This window comes from Stenella coeruleoalba, assembly GCF_951394435.1.
Source record: "Stenella coeruleoalba genome assembly, chromosome: 4".
Taxonomy (NCBI): domain Eukaryota; kingdom Metazoa; phylum Chordata; class Mammalia; order Artiodactyla; family Delphinidae; genus Stenella; species Stenella coeruleoalba.
The window spans coordinates 47202202-47217480 of record NC_137149.1 but is presented as its reverse complement, the minus strand read 5'-3'; the positions used below and the strand labels follow the sequence as shown (position 1 = coordinate 47217480).

Below are 15279 nucleotides of genomic sequence, written 5' to 3'. Positions count from 1 at the left end.
CCTCACAGAGGCATTCCCTAACTCCCAATATGTATTTGATTGGATCCCTCTGCTCTACGTTTTTCTAGTACCTCATAATTTCTTTCAGGGAGATTATCACAATCTGAAATTATATATTAGTTCAGTCATTTGTATATTATCTATCACCCATTTTAACCTCAACTCCAAAGGCATGGAGTGTGTGCTCTAAAACGGCAGAAGCAATATCTGTTTCGTTTGAAACTATATATCAGAAGTTTGGCATAGCTCCTTGCACATAACAGGAGATAGGAAATAAAAATTTAAGTCACTTTTGAGTACCCAAGAGAGGATTAAGAATGAAAAATAGCTTATGTATTTCATATAGCTTTATATACTTTATATAAAGCTTCATATACTTTTATAGCTTAAATACTTTTACAGCTTATATACTTTTACAGCTTATATACCTTTACAAACATGACTTTTGAAATAATGGTCACTCTATGAGGCAGATGACACCATGACACTCAGGATCTTTAAGTCCTGAATCGATTTCCACAGTCTTTCAATCATTTCTCCAGAAAGAATTGCTGCTGACAAAGCAAGCCATCCAAAAAGAAAATGCTCAGAGCAATTCTAAACCCAGGGTTAGTCTATTAGTGCTTAGAAATAATTTCAGGAAATCTGTGGTGAACACAAATTCTGAAGAGGGAGAGAGTTATTATTCAATGAACACATCTTAAATTGAACACATGTCAAACCTCCATGGCATGTCCTTGACGGTACCGCCTCACTCATGTGAGACTTTAAACACATTAGGGATGTTTAATTACTTTATCTTTTCAGATTAAAACTATACATTACTGGGCTTCCCTGGTGGCACAGTGGTTGAGAGTCCGCCTGCCGATGCAGGGGACACGGGTTCATGCCCCGGTCCGGGAGGATCCCACATGCCATGGAGCGTCTGGGCCTGTGAGCCATGGCCGCTGAGCCTGTGCGTCCGGAGCCTGTGCTCTGCAATGGGAGAGGCCACAACAGTGAGAGGCCCGCATACTGCAAAAAAAACCCCCAAAAAACTGTGCATTACTCTGTGAAGCAGCCTTGACTCTGAGATATGCAAAATGCTTTTTGTTTTAATATATTGAATCTGTTGGAAATACTCCAAAATAGTTTCCTATTAAAGAAATCCTATGGTCTAGGCTTTGTAAGTAGGCAGCCTTTTGTAACATGAATAATGTCCTTATCTCATTTACTAGTAATTATTTGACTATTGAATTTTCTCAAAGAAGGACTCTTGCAGAATGTAGCCCCATTACGAAGCAAATAATCCCCTAGGAAACTTGCTAAATCAGCCCAAATTCCAGGCAAACATAATTCTATTTTGTGTCTTTATAAGCAGGAAGGAGAAAGAATAACATTCTGTAAACTACTGTATTTCACTTTTTTTCCCTTAAAAAACAAAAACAAAATAAAGTCTCTAATGAAGATTACTTAAATTGACATGATCAATAGAGAATAATTGTGCTGTGGAAATGAGTGCCAAGGCTTAAAAGTCCCTTAGTAGAGGGTAGTAATTACTGAGCTTCGGCCTTTACCTCTTGAACATAGACCACGTGATCTGAAGGGCCTGAGCTGGAATTCAGCTCCTCTGTTTTCGAGCTGTTTATGCCTGTGGAAAACAAGCAGCATAAAAATCTCACAGGTTTGTAGAGGGAGATGAATATTTCATATAAAGCCCATGGCATAGCACCTGCCATATGATAAGCCCTCGAAAAGCAATGACTATTAAGATAATGCAAACCCTTGAAGAAAAGAAGCAACCAGTGGGAATAAACAAATGGCTTACAATGACTGCATAATATTTATATTATTAAAATGTAGACATTTTAAACAAGAGTGAATAAATGATTGGACATTTGTGTCTGTGAAACAGCAGTATGTGTGTGCGCGTGCGCTTGCGCGGGTGTGCATGTGCACACGCGTGTCCACGTGAGTTCACGCACACATGATTTTCTTACAGGGAAATAAATGAAAAACTTTTAGCTGGTGGGTGAGGATTAATATCCCACCCAGTCAGTGTTATTTTCCTGTTCTGGATAGTATATCTAGATATTACCAACCCTTGCCTGACAGTACCTTTGGAGAAAAGTTCTCTTTTTCTTGTGTTATTTTCCATCTGGATCTAATTGAGGGGGAAAGAACAGCATAAAGGAAAATACCATTTTGGTTGAGTTAGATTTCATCTTATAATATTTTTTGGGGAAAAATTAATTGAATATGCACTGTTTTTCTTAGCCAAGAATATGTTCTTTTCTCCATCTCTTTCATGTGGCCATCCCAAAGTACCCAGATGTCACAGTATGCTGATCTCAAACCAATTTCTGGCAACAAAAAGGTATAGGTTTCCCTCCCTGTTCTTTTGGTATCACCTTGATTAAGAAATTCTTAAGGAGGAGACTCTAAATACTGTGCAGTTTCTAAGAAAACCAACAAGCTGTTAATGAAGTAAATATCTGTTTAATTTACAAACATCAGTAGTGTAACTGATATTAGTCTGGAGAAAGACAAAGCACACTGAATTATACATGTACGTCTAGTTTTCTTTGTAAAAATGTTTTTGGAAAGAAACATCTGCATCTTTACAGGGTACCCTGGGATTTTAATGAGGGAAGAGCACAGTCCACTATAAATCCTTATCAATTCTACATTGTAATTTAGCAGCAAACATGTTAACATGGGAACATTAAGGTAATAAAGGAGCTTTATTGTTTGGGGGAAAAAAAAATCACAGTTCTTGACATTACAGCCTTTTCTCTCCCCGCCCCACCCTCGGTAAAAGGGCAAAAAAAGTCGAGGAAATAATTAACTTGTAAAAGATCTACTTTTCTAGTGTCGATTGCTACACACCATTTCTGTTCTGTGAGGACACGCTGCAGAGGGGCGCTTCTTTCTGTACAATGACCGTCTCACGCATAGACTTTACATACCCTCTGCAGGTGTCCTGAATGAGGCCAGTAGGTCAGTGACACCAGTGGTCAGATGTCAAGGTAAACAAACAGATCAACACATATTTATCCCAAGATAACACCCTATGTTAGTACTATTGCCAAAAAAACCACAAAAGAATCCTGATTTTTAAGTTTGAAAATGTACAAAAATATCAGGACAATTATAAATTAATATATATTAAAGCATTGAGAAACAGCAAAAGGATGGCCTAGAATGTTAAGTACAATGTACTTTGATACAATAAATATTTCTCATTGAAACCGAATACTGTATAGGGCTGTTTAGAACTCATAGAAACAAAAATTCATATTATTACTAATTTATTTATCAATAATCTATTGGTTCTTTATCATCTCCTTTGTCATTTATATTACAAAAAATTAATACTGGAAAACGGTAGATAAACACTTTTGTGTGCTTCTCCTGCTAACATGCTGACGTTTAAAAAGAAGATAAAATTTATTTTAGCACTCTCGTCTCCTCTGATGAATGGAACCCAGGTCTTCAGGATACTTTATGTTCTGCACAAAATATTTCTCATCCGTTCATTCTGGCTGTGAATGCTGGAGTTCCATTCATCTGCCTTGCACCCTCACTCACACACATGTGCTTGGCCTGTCCTCATGAACTGCGTAGATGCAAACCAGGGCACAGGAGATTATGCTCTGGGCAACTTCACATCAGCAGAGAGAACCTCGTCTCTCCCCTGGGTATGTGCTTCTGCTGGTCTCCAGCAAGTTACGAAGATGAATCCAAGTTACCATGGTTTCCATCATTGCTCTAATGCCTTCAGGTGTATCATTCTTTATACTTCTCCAGTGTTGGGGAAGCTTTAGTTCAAGCATTTCTTTTTTTTTTTTCTAAATGCAGAAAAAAAGTCTTCATTCTCATAATAAAAATAAGTCTGTTCTGTATTTTACAATATATTTCAATTATTTCCACTATGAAGCATTCGTGAGTCCAACAGGGTCAAGAAGTATACAACATTTTCCAAAGACCAAAGCTGCCAGGGACGTGGTTTAGGAGGCGCAGTGGGTACAGCCACACTTCACCACCTTCTCAACCTCGTCCACAAACGATGACCCATCAGTGCATTCGAAAGTGTATTTCCGTCGCTTGCTCCTCAGAGGTCCGCAGCACTGCCCGCCTGCACACCCCCCTCTGCATTCCAACCGGGAGACCTTCTTAGTTGTTTGGCAAGCGGCATAGCCCTGCTGCTTTTGGTAATAATCTCTTATCCGTTCCCCTCGACAAGAGATTTCTAGAAAAGAACAAAAAGCACAAGCAGTATAAGGGCAGTCGCTGTCAGTCGTGCGAAGTGGCCGTGAATCTACCACTCAGTTCAGGAGACACTGCTTTCGCTTCCTGTTTGTAACGGCTATTTTCAGTGTTATGCTATTCCACATTACGGCCCGGTGGCACAGCCTTCAGTTCTTTGAAAAACACTTCTTTTCGGCCTTTATTTTGAGCAAAGTGAATACTTTATATGTGGACTGTAAATACTATGCTTTCGGGCTGACAAGAAAATTGGATTCCTAAATCTTTTCTTTTATAGCAAAAATATACATCTTCTGTTTTTACACTACTAACAGCTGGTTTTGTTTACCGAGGGCGCCGTTTCAGAGAGTACGCAATTTAATTTATTAGACCTGGAGTTTAATATCGTTCAATCTGTTACTTAATACAAGTAACATTCCACTAACTTCATAAATTACCCAAGTATGAACTAGTTCAAAAAGAGACATCTGCTAAAAGCCTCCATGGGCACGTTCCTCTCGTCTCATCCCTCCGATACACACAACAAAATCCCTGCCAGCTGGAGGCAAAGCACATTCTGATCACGCAGACACAGGAGAAGGAAATAGGTGGGCTGAGATGTCAGCCTGTTTCCATCCCTCTCACCTGCATAATTTACTGTGATAAATCAGTTGATTCTAAGGTCAAAGGCGATTTTGTCCTAAAACTAGAGCAGAATTATTAGTACCGTCTTCTCTGTGCCAGAAGATGAATCAGTAATCTGTACAGATGAGAACAGCAGGTAAAGGTAAGAAAGAAGGAAAGTAAATGTGCTCCCGCCTAAGGGAAAAGTAGTATTTCATAGCAAATCAAGTGTGAGAAGACTTGTGAAGGGTGTATAATATCTTGCAACGGAGGTTTAGGACATTTCACATCTGTGCCTTCCTGTAACACTGTTAAGTAAATCAACAGCAGCAACTACAAATACTGCAAAGACCTGGCGTTCCTCATATCACTCCCCTCTGTGTGTCTTCCTTTCTCTCTCTCTCTGTTCAAAGATGGGGGCCCCTCTTGCTTTGCCAAGATAGAGGTCGGTGCCCACCTGGGTTGGCTTACCTCGATCACAGCTGTCCCCAGTGTATCCACTGCTGCATTCACAGTAGGGCTGTCCCAGTCCTGAGAGCCTGCATTTCCCATGCTTACACTTGATCGCCTGGCAGGGGTTAAACAGATCCTCCTCTTCATCACAGAGGACGCCCCCATGGCCCTCCAGGCACTTGCAGCTGTAGGAGAAGGCGTTGATGGGCAGACAGGTGCCATGGACGCACCTACAGTGGAGGACCGCAGAGATGGAAATGGGTCAGGCAGAGAGGATAAGAATGGAGGAGGGAGGATGATGGATGGAATATAAGGGAGACAATGCTAATGAACTGACTTCTTTCTCTCCCTTCCCCCTCCCCCTTTCCTTCTTTCCTCTCTGGGGTTTTGCTTTGAAGGTTGGAGTGTGTGGGTTTAACTACCAAGCAGCCCAGACTCACTTATTTCCAAGACAGGGGTCATTGGTCCTCTGGTCACAGAGGGGCCCCGTCCATCCTTCCTGGCACTCGCAGGTGAAGCCGGACTGGGTGCTAGGCTGGCACGTGCCGTGGGCACACACCTTCTTGTGGCACGGCTCACAGCCGGGCAGGATGCCGGTCTGCATGGGCACCTTCCGGAAGTCCTGCAGCTCGCTGTTGATGTAAAGGTTCCGGATGCAGCCGTGGAAGCTTGTGCCGTTCTGCCCGGGGGCCTGGCGCAGAGCTGCAGCCACGTTGTTCTTCCCGGGCATGCCTGCAGGGGAGCACCAAGTCAGAGGTCACGCCCTTCCGCGGCTCCCCAGCCAGTGGCCACCCGGACCCTCTTAGCTCTTCCAGCGGGGCAGGAGTCTGCGTGACTCTTCTTCAGGAGAACCAGGCAGCACAAGCATCCCGTCCTGCGCTTCTCAACGGGGCTGCACATCAGAATCACATTGGATCTTTGAAGAAATACTGATGCTTGGGACCTCAGCCCAGACGGATTTGATCAGATTAACTGGGTGGAGTGGGGGAGGGAGAAGGGATGTGTGTTTCTTTGTTTTTGTTTTTTGGAAGATGCTCCAGGCAATTCTAATGCACAACTAGAATAAAGAACCTAGTTCATTGGCGGTCAATCTTTAGTTTCTAACATCTGTTTTGTTTTTTGTTTTTTTAAATAAAAAAACCCTTATATGGAGGCATGAATCTATAAAACCTAAAATCAGGGCCACTGTATTTAAAAGCAAGGTTGGGAATGGGGGAGGGATTCGTACTCCCTTCTACCTCCACACCCACCCCCTAACCTGGACACACAGCCCAGAAGCCTAGAGCCAGACTGATTCCTTGACCAATCCTGCCCTTTAAAGATGAAGGGGGCCCAGGGCCCAGAGAGCTCGGCGACATGCTCGGTGTCACCAGTAAGACTGGGTTAGAATTAAGCCGATGACACAAACTTCCCCAATCTCAGGTCATGGTTCAGTCCCCTGATTTTCAGAGAGTGAGAGCAGAGCTGGGGTTCACAGGGACCATTCACCCCAGTCCTGCCAAATTCTAAGCTGGCAGCTAGTCCAGCTCACCACTGGCAATGTCCCAAACTCAGCCGTGGATGTCAGTGTCTGAAAAACTCACCCTGCTTCCAATCAGGACAGCACTTCATTCACATCCTTTTTTTCCCCTTGCTAATTGAGAGTGAAACCTTCATATTCCAAGAAATCAGGACTATAAAAGAAATTCCTCCAAAACCAGAATTCGCAATCTTTGTGTGTGTGTGTGTATATATACACACACACACACACACACACATATATATATATTCCACCAGTGACGGTCATCTGGTAACCCTTATCTGGCAAAACTGAGGAATCTTTCCATGGCCTAAGCCAGACCCTGAAATAGCTCCTGGATGGAATCCTACACGAGGCAACCATCCAGGTTGCTGCGGGGGAGGGGAGGGAGCCAAGGCCTTTAGAGCAGCTGACCTTCCCCCCAGTGCTCACACCATCCCTACACCTGGACTCTGAGCTACTGGTTGGAGGGTCGAGGCTGGAAAAGACCAGGGCTGTCACTCTCTAGAGGGTTTGTTGGTTATAAAGACCACGAGCCACAGTACTCTCTGGGCGCTGCCTTGTGGCAGCATCTCCTTTCCCATTCGAAGGACCTCCATTCGAGGTCTAGCAGGCACCAAAGTCAGATAGCCGCTTATACAAAACCACTAGGCTAGAGGTCAAAGTCTGTATTTTTGGCCTGTGTGCACTTGGGCCAGTCATTTCCCCTCTCTGGTGCTTAGTTTTCTCATCTGTAACATGAGTGGATGGACCAGACCAGTTGTTTCCAAGCCCGTCATACATAAGAGCCACCAGAGGGGCGCTGTTGAGAAGGCAGCTTCCCAGGCCCCCATCTCTCCTCACCTGAGATTCTAACCCAGAATGACGGTGTGGGCATAGAAATCGCAATGTTAACATGCAAGCTCAGGTGACTCTGGTGCAGGTGGTCCTGGTCACATTTTGACAGGTACTGAATTAGTGTCTAGGATTTGAAGGTCATGAGTTCAAGTTTTTAGTCTGTGTGTGTCTGGTCTTGGGAACTGGGTTGCTTTGTAGAGTGGGGTCAAAAGGATGGAATGTTCCATTTCCAGGAGAGGACTAGTGACTGGGAATTCCTTGTTTGGGGGTAAGTTCTACATAGTCATATCCATCCATCCAAAACATGTGGACTTTTTTTTTGTGGCCTCTCCCGTTGCAGAGCACAGGCTCCGGATGCGCAAGCTCAGCGGCCATGGCTCACGGGCCCAGCCACTCCACGGCATGTGGGATCTTCTCAGACTGGGGCACGAACCCGTGTCCCCTGCATCGGCAGGCAGACTCTCAACCACTGCACCACCAAGGAAGCCCAAACATGTGGACTTTAATGTCCACACATTTATGGTCCTTTCTTCAGAGGTTAAAAAAGAACTTCTTCCAAGACTATTTTCAATTAGTCACGCAACACACATATGTGCACATGTCAAGACTAACTACAGACCCATGAAGTTCCACAGCAGGGAGAAGCAATTAGTAAATGTGTTCCTTCTATTCCCAAACTAACAATGATAAAGGTCTAGCTTTGATTGTAGTAATTTTTAAATGAAAATGTTGATACATCACACATATAGTTACTTTCAGTAGGATATCATGAAGTCAAGAACTATCTTAACTCAACCTTTTCAGGTGCTTGGTAGACTTCTGACCAGGGAACTAAGTCTTAACTGAAAAACAGAAGTAGATCCATGTTTGTTTTCCTTTAGCCTTTCCTCTATGCCATGGACCATAGCTGGAATTCAATCTATCAAACAATAGGTAACTTAGTGGACGGTTTTTAGCCTTAACAAGCTCTACATATTTCAAAATGACAATAAACAGACCAAGTGTCAACACTGATGTCTTCTGTACAATGGGGGCATTAGGAGAAGATTTGTGATGCACGGAGGGGTCTCTATGTGCAGGTCTTTACTTTTTTTAAAAAAAAACCCTTTAAGTAATGTATGTTCTGGTTGGACAATTATACCGAAAAACATAAAGATTACAGTGCTTTGCATCAAGTAAAGCCTATATCATGGGTAGTTGAAAACCCAAAGGTAGGGAAACCTGCCTCCCTGTTTTGCTAGAAAATACTCCTGCAAGGGCCTAAGGCATGGAATGCATCACCTTTGGGCCATCTTCCTTGGGGAGTGTTCCTGTTTGCAGACTTTGAGAAAAAAGAGAGCTTGTTTACCTTGCTCTCCTTTGCTAATTCAGGTTCTCCTGCTTTTACCATAAAGAATTCAGGGCTGCAGTCTTAGGACTGCATTGTATTTTTAAAATCCGAATTACCCTGAGTGGGAAGGAAATGAGCCCAGTGTGTTCTCTGGCAGTGAGGCTGGTTGGAAGTGGAAAGAGGCACCATCTGGATTCTTCCAGGCCCTCTACCCTTAGAAGGATTAGCACTTCTCAGTACTAATTTAAAACATTTTTTCCCCCTTTTTGTAAAAATGTTCTGGCCCAAGCACTCCCATTCTCTACTTATTATTTTCTCCACATTCTAAAGGGGTCTTAAAAGATTTAATGAAATGATTTCTAATGAAAACATAATAAAATCAAGTGAAGGACAAGTCCAGAAATAAATGAAAAGCCACAGAACTTAGACTGCTTCCTTTTCTGCTCCATGTTAAGAAGGTGAGTGGCAACGCAGGTGGCTTTGGGGTTAGACAGACCTGAACTCAAACGAGGTCTCTATCAACTTGGACATATTCCATGAAGTCCCTTAGGGATTATAAAACAAAAAATCATACCTACTTCCTAAAGTCTCTGAGGGTTAAGACTGTAAAAGCAGCATTGCATTGAGCACACAGCATGTGCTTAGTAAATATAATTTCTTTTCTCTCCAACCACAGGTAACATCTGTGACTTCACCCATGCCAAAGCAACTGCCGTTCATGGTAATGCAGGCAAGAATGGACGGCCTTTGCCTGTTAATGAGTCCCACAGTGTGATTCCCAGGAAGCAAACAGATCAGTCAACTTGCTGCACGGACTTAATATGAGATACTTTTATTACAAATGTATTATGGTTTCATGAAGATGTGACTGCCTTCCCCACTCCCCTGACACAGAAGGGATATTTCTTTTTCAGTTTTGTATTCTTCATGCACCTATTAATTTAATTCTCAGCTTATGGGAGGTGCTCAATAAATATTTACAGAAATGAACCAAAGACTTTTAACTGCTTTAAAAAAAATCAAAAGTCTATCAGTGTTCAGATTTTCTACTGCTGAAATTATTAAAAACAGAAGTGCTCTGGAATTTCAGGAAATTTCCCAAAATGCTTTCAGGGAAGGCTTTGAGGGGTTAAGAAACTTATGCAGCATCCCAAGGTCATTACTGTGAAAATAATGATGTGAAGTTCATGAAATACCTGTCATGGTGAAGAAATTGGTTACATTGACCTGTTCAGAAACTTTAGCTTATTTATCTGTAAAATGAGTTAATTTATTTAGTCAATTCAATGTAATTTAATTCAGTGCAACTCAATTCAAAATCATATGCTTTCTTGCCTGAAAGTTGAAATTCTGTCTCCAGTATATATTTACTCCTCCAGATAGAGGTAAAAGTACAAGCTCTCTCCATCACAGGTCTTCTCCTCGGAGCTCCTTCAGAAGTTTGCTCAGACTCTATCCCTCATCTATTTACTCATCTGCCTTCATGCAGCTTAAAAATAAAGTCGAGTCTTCACTCTGTCATTCCAGGCCCTAATCCACCTTTCTGACCGTCTCCCTTGTCCATTCACCATAAGGTCTTAGCTAAAGAGAAGTACTTCCTGCTGCCCCAATACAAGTTGTACGTTTAATTTGTTCATTCATTCATTTGATTTCATTAATAATTATCCTATCCTGTACATGAGTTCGCAGCTGACAGTAGAGGCATTCCAGCATAGTGACATTTAACTGAAGCTGGTAGTGTTCGCCTCCTTAACAGTGCTGGGGTGGGTCATGCGCTCCTCAGTTTGCATCACACTTGACTCCCCATCTTCTTCATTGTCTGTATTTGACCTCTAACCAGCTTTCTTTTTCCTATACACCAGAACAGTAAGATTAGATTTTATGATGTTTAAATCACCTAGTATGTGACAGACACAAAAGAAACATTCATGTCCTTCTCCACTCCAACCACACATTTTGTTAGACCCAGAGCCAGGGTTACAACATGGTCTCTTATCGCGCATTTAGGGCTCTTTCTTTTCTATCCTTGTTGTCCATCTTTCAATGACTGATCAATGGCCATGGCACCAGGCATCAACAACTTCAGGATCAGTCTGTGATGAGCATCAAAGGGTTTGGGAATCCACGGAATTTGGAAAAGCGCTTACCTCCGACATAGAGTGGGGAGTCAAAATTCAAAGTGGACTGCTTTGACAAGTTGGTGATGATTTTGGGGCTCCCTCCATCCACAGAGAGGGAGAGACTTTGATCCAGGGCGAGTAGTTCCACAATGTGAAAATTTCCATCATTGATCGTCTCCACGCTATTAAAAAAAAAAGATAACTTAACTGATCCTCCAATTTTATATTTATTAAGGAAAAGGAGTTACAATTCAAACTCCAATAAGCTCTTTTTGGGAAAAGATACTCCTATTTAACATTAATAAAGATAAAGGCCAGTAGTTGATTTTAAAATAAAAGATATTTTCAAGGAGATATAATCATTTTTTATTTCTTGGGTAATACAAAATAAGTTTGTTCTCCCATTGGGAGAAGTGGAAATGAATACATTTTATCATTATCCAATCACATTCTCCCAGTATGTAGAAATTCCAAAGCATAATTTATGCATTTGATTTTAAATGTCACTAAAGTTTCATTTGTTCAGATACTGTTACTCCAAATTGCATTCAAAAGACAACTAACTGATACCTGTGCCAAATATACTTTTTAGACATTGATCTTAGGGGATCATTGGTCTCTGCACTCTTAAGCACTACACAGTAATACTTATTAGAATCAAACATACATATAAATGCAGGAAGAACCAACTTGGCAGGATCACTGCACTTTTTGAAATTTGTTAATTGATAATATACTCTCATTTTCTTTGCATTTTTCAGAAGGATGCCCATCAAATGATATTACTGTGAAGATGATTACGCTCAGTGGAGAGGTGGGAATAATGGATTAAATAGAATGCTTAACATAGTCATGTCTAGGGAGTCTAGTGATGACAATGGTTCTTCAATTTCTCTTCTATAACTTTCAAGGGACAGGTCCAACAATCATTACATCCGCCTTCTTAACAATTTGAGAGGGCTTATGGAAATTCATAAAATGGACAAAAACAAAGAGATTAAGAAACAGGTAAACGGAAAACGACAATTGAAAATGAAGTTGGGTGCAATTAGCAGGTAGGTGCTATAAGGTTTTAAAGGGTGTCTGTCAACCTAACACAAGTGTTACATCAGGCAAAGATGCAAACAGGACAAATTGAAACAGGAGCAACAAAGAAAACAGGATCAATAGTGAATATTAAAGAACTAATATACTGAGATGTTGACTCGAAGATTGGAAAAAGGGCTCAAAAAGGGAAATATGGGAACATACTATAAGGAAGATAGTGAATACCTAATAGTCCCTATGCAAGAAGATTGCTTAAATTTCCAGGCACTGATATTTAAATTTGCAAATACGTCAAGCCTGGAAAATAACAGAAAAATGTATAGATATTTCTTCATGGTTCTCACCACAGGAGTCTAATCTTATTCCATTGTTTGCCGACATGGAATAAAATGTTTTTGTGATTTGACAACAATATAAACCATTCTGCAGAGCTGTGAAAACACCTGAAGTTCTCTGGTGTTAAGTAGTTAAAAGTGTCCACGTGTGCAGGAATTTTTAATAACCTGTTTCAGATATCATCTTTAAAAAAATAAATGTTAGATGTGCCAATCAATATTTTTGCGTTTTACACATTTAATTATCCCAACACTTGATACCACTAAAATCAACAGAGGAAACAATATACAAGGAAAATACTTTCTAAATAAAGTTGCCTACCAGATGTTAGTGGTCTTAAATAATACCAACTACTGGTTAAACATACATATTTTAGAATCAGATAAGCCTGGATTTGAATGCTGGTCTTGCATTTATTAAATGTTTGACCTTAGATAAGTAACTTAATTGCTAATAAACTTCAATCTTCTCTTCAGTAAATGCTAACAAATATTCCCCCCTCCTATGGTTAATTTGAGGTCTATCCCTATGAAATGATTTTTTTAAATGCAGAACAAAACATCTAGCCTATAGAAAGTGCAAAGTTAAACGCTAGATATTAGTATCATCACCGTCATCATCATTACCACCACCACCACTGTCATCATATAAATAATCCAATACTACTTCAGAATCTTCTTCAAGAAGAAATTAGTCAGGCTTTATTTTTAATATTCATTGTAAGATAATGCTAAAGACTGGCAGAAATATAATAACTTCTTTGGGGACATATCCAAATTATTAGAAGTTTTAAGTAAAACATTAATATAAAGATATACATAGAGAAGGTGGTAGTCAATTGCTTTTTCCTTTGTCATCGTATACAACTCTTTAAGTGGTTTTATATGAATACTCTGTGAACAATGACCTTATTTAATTTATAACTATTAATAATGGGCCCCCCTTTTCCCTTTACAGTTGCAAAGAAAAAGACTCATTTGTACTAGGGAACTGGTTCTTGGTCACACATCAGTCTTAGGCAATTGATCTAAGTATGTCATTGTTGATGATGATGTTTGGTGCAGTGTAGCTGAAAGGTTTAATACCTTTAAAGTTCTGCACACTCTAAAGAAGTGTTTCAGCTGGGAAGCTGGAGGTAGGTAGCTTCATTATTAACTCATTTTACTTCCTACTCCTTTATTCCTTTCTTTACTTTTTTCTTTCTTTCTTTCTTCCTTTTTTTTTTTTTTGTTTCCTGAGTACATGTCTTTAACTCCCACTAATTGTAAGCTCCTTTAATTCAGGGGCCCTGTATTATTTATTTCTTCCTTAATGTATCCAGTAGTGTCTGATAAATAGTAGATGCTCAATAAATGTATGTTAAGTAAATTAAAGATAGGGGAGTTGTATTAAGAATAACATATAGGGCTTCCCTGGTGGCGCAGTGGTTGAGAGTCCGCCTGCCGATGCAGTGAACACGAGTTCGTGCCCCAGTCTGGGAAGATCCCACATGCCACAGAGCGGCTGGGCCCGTGAGCCATGGCCGCTGAGCCTGCGCATCCGGAGCCTGTGCTCCGCAACGGGCAACGGGAGAGGCCACAACAGTGAGAGGCCCGCGTACCGCAAAAAAAAAAAAAAAAAAAAAAGAATAACATATAGAGTTTATTTAGTAATACTAGTTGGATTACAGTTATAGATAGTAAAGATCCTCCAGGCATACTTAGGACAGGACATCCAAAAGATGCATTTTATTAAAAAATTTGGAATTTTCAGTGGTGATATCCTGAAAGATAATGTTGGGAGGTAAGTCTTGCTCAGCTTATCCTAGCTCCTGTTAGATGTGTGACACTGAGTTACTGTGACTTCAGGTAATTTTTCTCTGCTTTCTTTTCCTCACTAGGGAAATGCAAGTAATAAGATCAAAGAATTGCACAGCACCTACTATGGGGCAACTTCACATGCATTAACTCATTTAAGACTCACAACTCTAAATTTGGGCACTTAGGGTACCCAAGATGGCACAGCCAGTGGCTAAACAGATTTGAAGCCAGGTTGTCTGGTTCTAGAGTACGTGCTTTTAACTATTACCATCACTTTTTTCTTTTTTTTTTTTTTTTGCGGTACGCGGGCCTCTCACTGTTGTGGCCTCTCCTGTTACGGAGCACAGGCTCCGGACGCGCAGGCTCAGCGGCCATGGCTCACGGGCCCAGCCGCTCCACAGCATGTGGGATCCTCCCGGACCGGGGCACAAACCCGTGTCTCCTGCATCGGCAGGCGGACTCTCAACCACTGCGCCACCAGGGAAGCCCTATCCATCACTTTTAAAATAAAAAACCTGAAGAGTATCTAGTACTGTACAAATGGCATGTGTTTGTTCTCACCAGTAGCCAGCCTTTAATAGATGATTTCTTTCCCAAACAGCCCAGGAATAAAGTTCTATGGAAAAAAATCTCATATGATGGTTGCACAACTTGGTACATTTACTAAAAATCATTGAACGCATATGAGATACACAGATTTGAAACTTGTTTTTGGCTTCTCTTTTCCCAATTATAAGTGAAGTTCAGACTGACTACACTTTTCTCCTCCCAAAAGCTTTCAATGTCTAATCTGATGATTCCAGAACTTGGTAAGAGTTACCACTGAGCTTAATTCGGTTTATATTTCTCAGAATTAAGTGAGGCTTTGCCCAGGCTTTTAACAGATAAGTATTGTGAAATTAATATTTTTAGATTCTTTGGTTTTAAGATGGTATTGTGTGTATGGGGCCTGAAGAGAATATGGCAGAGCTAAGAGTATTCTAAATT

The 15279-nt window shown here is 41.0% G+C and overlaps 1 protein-coding gene across 3 annotated transcripts in view; it reads right to left on the bottom strand.

The window, feature by feature from the left end:
- Positions 1-15279, bottom strand: part of SLIT2 (slit guidance ligand 2) — a 398287-nt gene that overhangs the window by 14148 nt on the left and 368860 nt on the right. Inside the window, exons 34-37 of one of the 3 annotated variants that reach the window (XM_079920023.1) lie at positions 11138-11292; positions 5745-6036; positions 5323-5534; positions 1904-4231 (exon numbers count right to left, since the gene is read on the bottom strand). In XM_079920023.1, coding sequence (XP_079776149.1) covers positions 3990-4231; positions 5323-5534; positions 5745-6036; positions 11138-11292 — 901 coding nt within the window. In that variant the 3' untranslated portion in view covers positions 1904-3989. Of the gene's footprint in view, positions 1-1903; positions 4232-5322; positions 5535-5744; positions 6037-11137; positions 11293-15279 lie in introns of those variants that run through there. The other 2 variants (XM_079920024.1, XM_079920025.1) reach the window with 2 other exon arrangements.